The sequence below is a fragment of the Electrophorus electricus genome, chromosome 2 (genome assembly GCF_041902795.1).
Source record: "Electrophorus electricus isolate QZ-2024a chromosome 2, ASM4190279v1, whole genome shotgun sequence".
In the NCBI taxonomy this organism is placed as follows: Eukaryota; Metazoa; Chordata; class Actinopteri; order Gymnotiformes; family Gymnotidae; genus Electrophorus; species Electrophorus electricus.
Window position 1 is genome coordinate 21868399 of NC_137498.1, and position 9517 is coordinate 21877915.

General features: G+C 43.3%; 1 protein-coding gene across 1 annotated transcript; it reads right to left on the reverse strand.

Moving 5' to 3' along the window:
- Positions 1-6627: 6627 nt before the first annotated feature.
- LOC113588485 (voltage-gated potassium channel regulatory subunit KCNF1-like) lies at positions 6628-9517 on the reverse strand. The gene has a single exon (XM_027027681.3). It carries the CDS (start codon positions 9101-9103, stop codon positions 7763-7765), a length of 1341 nt encoding a protein of 446 aa, XP_026883482.2. The 5' UTR covers positions 9104-9517; the 3' UTR covers positions 6628-7762.

Here is a 9517-nt window from a genome sequence, read left to right on the forward strand (position 1 = left end):
GGTTGCTTATAAATCAACGTTATAATTAAAATTAAGTGTCTAATTAGTATACTTGATATAATAGTATAACTGATATAATAATTCGAAATGTTATCATATAAATTATATAATATAGCTATTACTGTTATTATATAATTGATATAATTATTCCAACATGTTGGCCAGTTCATTTAATTGCACATATCGTTTTAATTTTAATAAATAATTAACTGTCCATTTAATTAAACGATCTATTATACGGTTTTGTCCTTATTCCTTTTGCTTATTAGATGAGCACACTGAACCCAGAAGGCAAACTGAACTACCTGCATCAGAGGCACTGAGAGGCCCGCCAGCTCCAGCGACATCACTCTCATATTCTTGGCAGAAATGAAACGATCTGCTTTCACGAGGTGCATCCTCCACAGCGCGTAGTGTCAGAGGCCTGCAGTTCTCAGCCCCAGTGTTTGCCTTTTGGCACACCTGAGCAAGGGACTGGACACTTTTGACAACAGTATTCCGAAACAGCATTGCAGGAAGATAGTTACAATGACAGTTCCAGGAGGAATTGAAGCCTTCAGACTAAGTCGACTTGGTCCGCGTTAATAACGGGAGCTTTAGCAGCATACACACGAACAGGGTGCTCGAGTTTAGTATGTCCAGTAGAAACTCTCTAGCCATCTTTCATGAGCTCGGAGAAATGTCGAGCTGGTCCACATACACTAGTCGAGTCGCATTAAAGAGAACGTTTATAACATTTAGAAAACATGGTGGTCTTTTTGCGAAAGCTGTAAGACAGCAAAACTAAAGAAAATTTATTTTCAGTGAAAAACTCGCAGTGGTTTTGCAGGGTGCTGATAACCTGCACCAGAAGTTATTTATGGAAACGAGTCTTCCTGAGCTTGTAGAAGTACCAGTAGGGGGCGCTAAATCTTTACCGAATATCATTCAGAGTTTATCATGTTGTATTGCATGCACAAATAACTGGCTATTATACTATAAAAATCCCGTTAGTTTGTATTTATGACAGGTGCATTTTGACTGGCGAGACCTTATAGCTAACATGTTAACGTGTGGTGTGACGTGCGTTACTATGGTAAGTCAGGCTGAGAAGGATCTGTTCTCGAATGAATGAAGTTCATGTTAAGTGTGTGTGTGTGTGTGTGTGAGAGAGAGAGAGAGAGAGAGAGAGAGAGAGAGAGAGAGAGAGAGAGAGAGAGAGAGAGAGAGAGAGGGAGGGAGGGGTGAGGGTGAGATTTACAGCTCTTTTAAACCAGGCGATTCTCTTGAGAAGGTTACTTATGAAAATTAAACCTTGTTCTGAGACCTGTCAGGGAATGGGCTCTGCATAGACTCCTGCCTATCAGAAAATGCCTTTGCCCCACTGTTCATTTCCATCAATCTCTCTATGACACTACCATGATTTCCCTTTTTTTTAGGTGCCCTAGGAATTTTCTTAATCACTCACACAGTGTGCAATGGTCAAAGCCTTAACTAGTAAGTGGCAGGAATTGAGCCGTGTTCAGAACAGAAGATCTCATGACAGTCACTATCATCACAATGGACCTACTAATGAGATCATTAACACCATCACTGGCCCTTCCTGACCCCTCAGTACCTGTACCTTTCACAAATTCCCATGCATTAAAATGTCAGCTCATTAACTGATAACTGTTTAATGTTAGATTATAAGACATAAATTCAAATGATTGTGTCCTTTTTATCATATGCTAATGTAATTGAGAGGGGACTGTGATGGATACCATTACTTAGGATGGTTAATTGGGTGCTCTGGCAGCTATACCTGAGAGCTGGCTCTTTGTTCCAGTGATCAGAGCTCATTTTTTATCTCCCGTCAGACCTGAGTTTGAGTCCTGTGTAGGGTGCCTGCCTTTCTTACAGGGTCCTATTAAAACATGCATACCTACACGCTGTCTGCCTGTTAAGTAAAGCATATTTTCCCTAGCACAACATGCTAATTCTAATTTAACAACTCACTTTATTCGTGTGCTGATGACATTTATGTTGCACTGAACTAACATGTAATGTTATTGTGAATCCTATAGCATATAACACCAATAACTGTGATAGTGGCGACACAGCGGGAGTAAGAAGGCTGCTAGGCAGTGTTCTTTGTCCATAGTGTACACACATAGTGTAGAACAACAAACAAGAATATAATCCATGAGGCACCGTGGAGCTCTGTCGTATACATCAGACATAAGACCATCAATGTGCGGCGCTCTCTTCCAAGACCTGTGGGTTTAAGTAATGAGGGACTGGAATGTGGAACAGGTGAGTATGTGTGCTGTGATCCTGAGCCAAAGTGGGCGTGTCCTTCCTGCTGGATGGCCGGCCACCCGTGACAATAACTCTCTTGAAAATTACATTTAATATATTACCTTAGCCAATGGTGTTAACTAGTGCTAAATGGCCAGTCAAACACCTTAGCTACTGGTATTTTGTAATTACTTACATTTCCATCATTTGCAGTGGGTATTGATGCCTCTTTTAGTAAAAGTTTCAATACCAGTCCTCATTGTACTGACCCAAATTGGAAAAAGTGATAAGCTCATACACAGCTACAGGTTTTCGTCGCTGGGACTTTGTCATTAAAAATAGACTTTAACCACTTGGGTCTTCTGTCTTTGGAGGTCAGTGGCCAATGTATCTTTGTGTACTATATGCTGATCTTCGTAGCCAGCAACAGAGCAGTTCTCATACTTAGCTCTTAATTTCAACACAGTACTTGCTAGAAAAAAAGGCTCACCTTCGCAAAGGTGGTTCTCAAACCATGGGTGGAGATGCTCAGATGGGTGGGTGGCAGAGTAATCGTAATGACTCTCCTCCAGATGTAAAAAGGTGAGTCGAATCTGAACAGTCTGTTTTGTCCTATGTTTTCTGACATAGGCAACCCACAAAAGGAAGAGAATGTTTCATATATCCAAGTAAAATTAATAACATGAATAGACTAAAATGTCTAGACGAAAAAAAGACAGTCGGCTATGTCTATGAGCATGGTTGGTGAACAATATTGAAATAGAACTGTGTTTTGGTTTAGTCCTTTGTAAAAGCTATCTGGGAGGGATGCCATTATACAGTCTGATACCCAACACTGCCTAACAGTGTAAGCCTTGCAAGTCACTAAATTTCAACCATTTTACTATTGAAATAAACCCTGCTCATGCACACATGCGCGCACACACACACACATACATACATACATACATACATGCATTTTGTGACCTTGAATATCTCCAAGGCTGATTTTTGGAAGTCCTCAACCTCCAATGTCCAGCAATTTAGTGTTGCATAGGGGGCGTCCTTGCTGGTAGTATTCACCACTGCCAAAACAATCACCTGATGGGACAGCACTTGATAGAAAGGGACCCTTAGATCAAAAGGCTTTGGACATAATCAAATAATCAAACTGTGCTTTCTTTGTTTGTGTGCGTGCGTGCATGAATGTGTTTATCCATGTGCATGCATGTGTGGATGTGTAACACGAGAACCCCTCTCTGCATTGTGTGCCCTCCCCCTTGTTATCTGCCCACTGCTTTGTGTCCAGTTTGGCTGACTGCTTTATGGGAACATCAATAGTCTTTATGGGAAAGCCAGGCAGGATTGATTTCACTAGAGACAACCTGAGGTCCAGGTTAAACAAAACAAACGAGATCCCTGTAAACCACGACCACTTGCTGCCTTAGGCTTTTTGGCAATAAGCTGAGTGGTATTTGGAGAGATTTTTTCCTGTAGTTAATGGGGATCTGGTATTTGTTCACACAGAGAGAGCAGGTTTAATGTGATGATGTGTGCGATACAGTAGGTAACTTTTAATGCTGAGTGAGTTGAGGCAGTGTGCAATTATGGAAATGAGTAGTGTTTAATGGGGCCCTTTAAGGTAGACACAGGTGAAAACAGGGCAGTGGTAGCTCAGTGGTTAAGGTACTTGACTTGTGAGCAGAAGGCTGCTTGTTCAAACCCCACCACTGCTGAGCCTGAGCAAGGCCTGTGGGTGAAGCGCCAGGATGGGAGCTGAGGCTGGAGCAGGGTCTGCAAAGATGGCAAGGTAGGAAGACTGCAAATATGGCCAGTTAGGCAGTGAGGACCGATGAAGGTGGTAGGTGGATCTATTGCATGATGGTGTCCTCTTCATCACCGGGAGCAGGAAACATGTGTCCTTGTGCCGGGGCTGTAGTCCAAACTTTGCTTATATATACGTGGATTAAAGGTAAAAGTCTGTCTCCTAACAGTAATTAATCACAGAGAACCTATGACCGTGGCCAATTTACTGTGTCACTTAATTAAACGTTTCCTGATTTATCCAGTGTGGAGAAAGGGGTAATATTAAATGTAAAACAGCTTCTCTCTGCAGAGATATGCATATACTTTGCCTGAACATAAAACGCATCATCCATAGGAGCAAACGCAAATTGCTTTCAAGTGGCAGGGGCCAGCATCGGTACAAGATTAAAGACTACTTCCATACTTTTATGGTGCAGGGCATTTGTCTTATAGAAAAAGCAATCCCTACTTTCATTCACTCTGCTTGATTGTCCCACTAGCCCCGTTGGACATTAGGTTCTTGTCTCTGAAGTTTTTTTAAGCGCCCAAATGTTCCGTTAGCAGGGAGCGGCTGTGACATATTAAGCGATTTTTTTCTTTCCTGCGCTTTCTGCACCGACGGGAAGAGGAAGTTGTGGGTTATTAAGCGTCTCCTTCACCAGCTCGTCAGCGTCCTTGCGTAGCAGGCCGACGCGAGATCGTGTGGTTTCAAAGCACAGGCATGGCACCAAGCCATGCACCCATCAGGTCGAGCTAATAGCCTTTTCTCCATTCATACATTTTCTCCGTTCATAACTCACTCGCCTTAAAATTGATTTTGCAAGCTCATTGACACTCCTCTCCGAAAAGGCCAAGCTCTGGGTTTGCGTAAGCCTATTATTCAACATCTGTAGCATGCGCAAAAAAGCCTGATGAAGACTGATCAAAGCTTCTCTTCTCTATTTGTAGACTCATGCGCAACCCCCCCCCCCACAGGTATTACACTGGGATAAACAAAAACAAAGAAATTATTTTTGAAATAAGATTTAGAGCTTTGCACTGGACACGCCCTTGTCTTTAGTGCCTATAGACCAGCGTCACAGAGAGAAGGAGAGAGTAATAGTTTTCTTTTTTAATATGTTTACTTTTTTTTCTGTCTCTTGCAAGTTGGCAAAGGTCGATTTTGACGTTGATTATTATTGTTCTCCCAAATTTAGGCTTAATCATATCCCAAATCATAGGCTTAGTCTGTCTGCTCTAACGGAAAAAACCGGGGAAAAAATCTCCTCGCCTTTAGAGAAAAGAGCACGCGGTTAACCAATACTCTCTCTCTCTCTCTCTCTCTCTCGTAATTTTTAATATCAAATCTGCAATCACGCAGCAGATTACCTTTGACATTCTCGGTGTTGAAACTCGCTTTCTGTGCCTGCCTTACCGTGTACAAGGCGGCAGAAGGAGACGGCTTTTATAAACCCTGTCATTATCCGCCGACTCTCGCATTTAAATTATAACAGCTGCCATTGTCTCGTCATGCATTCAAATGTATCTGGACATTTTAATGTGGTCATTAGGTTTGAATATTTTAGTTATCCCAGAGAAGCCGCCTTCTCCACACACATCGCTTATGGATAGAGCCTTTTCTGGCACACGCATGACTGACACCAGTCATTGTAAGAATAGGGTGTTCGCGAGCGTGTTAAATTAGTTATATTATTGTTATTTAAAACTGTAATGGTCATCACTGTTAATGTCGTTTCATTAACAGACCCGTGTAAGCTAAAAACCTAGCCAGGGCCCTTGTAAAAAGCACAGGAAAAACACGCACAAAGTGGAGGGTTTGGTTTATATATGGTTTTGCTTCTCAGAAATGATTCAAGGTTGAGAGAAACATACTATATTTATAGATAGAGAGGGACAAAAACAGGGGCCTTATATCCAGAGCAGGTCTGTGGTAAGTGAAATGTGGCTCTTTGCCCTGATCACAGTTCTGTGTACCAAAATTGTAACTGTTATTCTGTCTTAAAGAATAATTAAATCCAGAGTAATTAAATCCAAAGTGTTTGTATGATTACTGTGTGTGTGTGTGTGTGTGTGTGTGTGTGTGTGTGTGTGTGTGTGTGTGTGTGTGTTTGTGTGTGTGTAATGAGACTAGGGGGAGTGCGCTAGCTGGGCTTACTGCTTGCTTGCTATTAGCAATGACTTCTCATCTGTCCACCCACATGCCAGCTCTACGCCATATCTTGGGCTGCAGCCATCAACACACAAAAACGAGCACAAAGAAGCTCACTCTAGCCCTCTGCCTTTAAGCATGTACAGCACACACAAATGCGCATGCACACCCACACACACACACACACACACACACACACACACACAGAGAGAGTAACTCTCTGCAAAGCCCCTAAGCTTCTAAGCAAAGCGTACCTCCTTGTTTCCCTTGTCTCACAGTTTGAAAAATGTTCAGGAGCATCTCACCCTGAGGGACGCTCAGAGCACTGCTGAAAAATTGAAATCCCCTTCTTCAAACAGCTTACAGAGAGGTCAAACATCTCAGATGCTCATAAAAGTCTGCGCAGAAAGAGCTTTGCTGGAATGTACAAGATGTAAAGCGAGATAAACTGTTTATTACAGTGAACAGCAATATTTCAACTCGAGTTTGACAGACTTCAACATTTACATCATTACTGCATTTAATATCTGCTGGGTTTAATTTGGGAATTGCTTTAGAGTGGGGTTGCACAGTTCCTGTTCTGTGCTGTTCAGTCCAGCACAGAATCCAGCATGGAGTCCAGCACAGTTTTGGTGATTTCACTGCTCAACTACTTAGCCTGGTACAGAACTGCTAAGCTGAACCAGGTGGCTTTGAGCAGGAAAATCTCCTAAATGTACTAGACTCTGGACCTTCAGCACATCAGTGGTTCTTCTGCCTTAGAACAAATGAACTCATGAATTAGCAACAGGTCAAAAGGTTAAATAGCCAATAAATGACTTCTACCCTAGGGAGTCAATGGTACCAAATTATATAGAACATAGACCACAAAACATATACAAACACCAATTACAAGTAATGGGCAATTTAGTGAAATAGAAATAACTGTGTATTACTCTATTTGACAGGTGTGGTTGTTATGAAAGAGCTTATAAGTACAAAAAAAGACATGACAAACAAATGGACCAATATTACACCGTAGTATTTAAACACTGCCAGAAAGCAATCAGATATCTACAGAATTGTCTTGTGCACTGTGTAATAAGTCAAAGCTTGGCCAAGTAGACAACGTGTTGTCTTTACTGAAATTATGTGAAATTTTGTGGTTGTGTAAATGTTTGGGGCTTAAAGGTATGCTTGACACGGTGCTTTTCATGGATTAATTTATTACTTTATCAAGGTATGCCATATTTAAATATTTATTAATATGACTGACATCATATTATTGTCAAATTTTCAAACAAATGCTGTAGCTATAGCTATAATTAAAATAATGTAAATAAAAATGTTTCACTTGCCTAGAATACTTGGTGGTCGAAATACAGGTGGAGAATGATGAGCCATAAATAAAATACTATATTAACAATAATATAATTCCATGCCATCATTAAATGCTCTGGTATATTCTTCTATCTTAGTTATGGTTTAATTTTTGAATGGGCGTGCCTTCGCTCCTGTCCCGGAGCAGTGGAATGTAGGTATCGCTCTGTGACTCCTGAGCGGTGCCGCCCCACACTGTGTCGGCACGGCTCATCGGCGGCCTGGCCCCTGTTGCTCTTCACGCCCATCTTCCTTTGAACGCAGCGCCATCAGTTCTATCTCATGTTTGGCGGCGGTCTCGAGCACACGCTGCTTACTGTAGAAGATGACAAAATTGTTGATGATGGGGTGGATGGGCAGTGCGATGGCTATGACGCCGCACAGGAAGCTGACCGCAGCGTTGCACCTACCCAGGGTGGTCCTGGGGTAGACGTCGCCGTAGCCCACTGTGGTCATGGTGATGATTGCCCACCAGAAAGACTGTGGGATGCTGGTGAACAAGGTGTCTGGGTGGCTCTGCTCTACGGCGTAGCCCAGCGCCGAGAACAGGAAGATGCCCATGCCCATGTACATGAGCAGGAGACCCAGCTCCTTCAGGCTGCTCTTCAGTGCATACGTCAGCGTTTGCAGGCCCGAGGAGTGGCGTGCTAGCTTGAATATGCGCGCTGTGCGCATGACCCGTAGCGCCTGCACAGCCTGCTGCACACTGGCCAGCTCTGTCACGGCCGTGCCAAGGTGCGTCAGCGCAAGCACAGCATAGAAGGGCATGATGGCGAGGAAGTCCACCATGTTCATGAAGGAGAAGGCAAAGCGCACCTTGTTGGGTGCCGAGGCCAGGCGCAGCACGTACTCGATAGTGAACCAGATGATGCACGCCGTCTCAATGGACTCCAGGGTCGGATTCTCCACCTCGTTGCCCCCTGCGTCGTGAACACGCAGCTCAGGAATGGTGCTCATACACATGACCACGGAGGAGAGGAGGATGAAGAGGAAGGACAGGATGGCCATCGCACGTGCTAACAAGGAGGATTCAGGCTTTTCCATGAGCTTCCACAGGAACAGCCGGCAGCGCTTGCTCACACTGGCTGGTGTAGTTCCCTCGACATTGTACAGAATCTCATGCACCTTCTCAGCTATTTGTGCCAGCTCTTCCTCCACTTCATTCAGACTGCCTTTACAGCATTCATCAAGGAAGTGCACATCAACTCCCCAGAAGTCCATTTCTTTCTTAAAACACATAGGGCATATTCCCTTTTTCATGTGGACTTCCCCATAGTAATATAACTCTGTGATGCATTTGAAAGAGTCCGGGTCTCTGTCGAAGTAAAATTCACCTTTCCGCACATCATAGTCGTCGCAAAGTTCCAACAGGTCATTCGCATTATCCACAGAACAGTTGGCCAGCTCAGCCAAGCGCGTCTGGGGGTAGCGGTTCAACACATCAACATAGAGAACTTGTTTGACACCACCTATGTTTACCAAGATCTCTCTGTCCTCGCTCGTCTCCGATCCGTTACAGTCGGCGTAACGCGTCCTCGGTGTCTCACACATTTCAGCTGCTGTACAGGAGCAAGTCTTTAAATTTTTAAAAAAAATCTAGATCACGTAACTTCTGAGCGTCTGGAATAATGGTATAGCGCGTGCAAGCATTTAATAAACGAAAGATTTGGTAGCAATAAGATAACACATACGTATAACCTTTCCCAAGTGGAAGGGCATGACGATAAACCGCTCGGCATCAGCTACGACACGAGTTTAATTGAGAAATGGAGGTCAGCTGTCTTCGTGAACGTCACTAGTCCCATTCCTTGCGTGACTCCGCCAGCCTTTACCAGTGAACAGCGCTCCGTTTGTTTGTTTGTTTGTTTTTGTTTTTTAAACAAAAGCATTGGCGTGATAATGAATCCAATACCAATCGGAAGGTCCAAGAGAGACAGAAAAGAAAAGAGCAATATAAAGTAATGT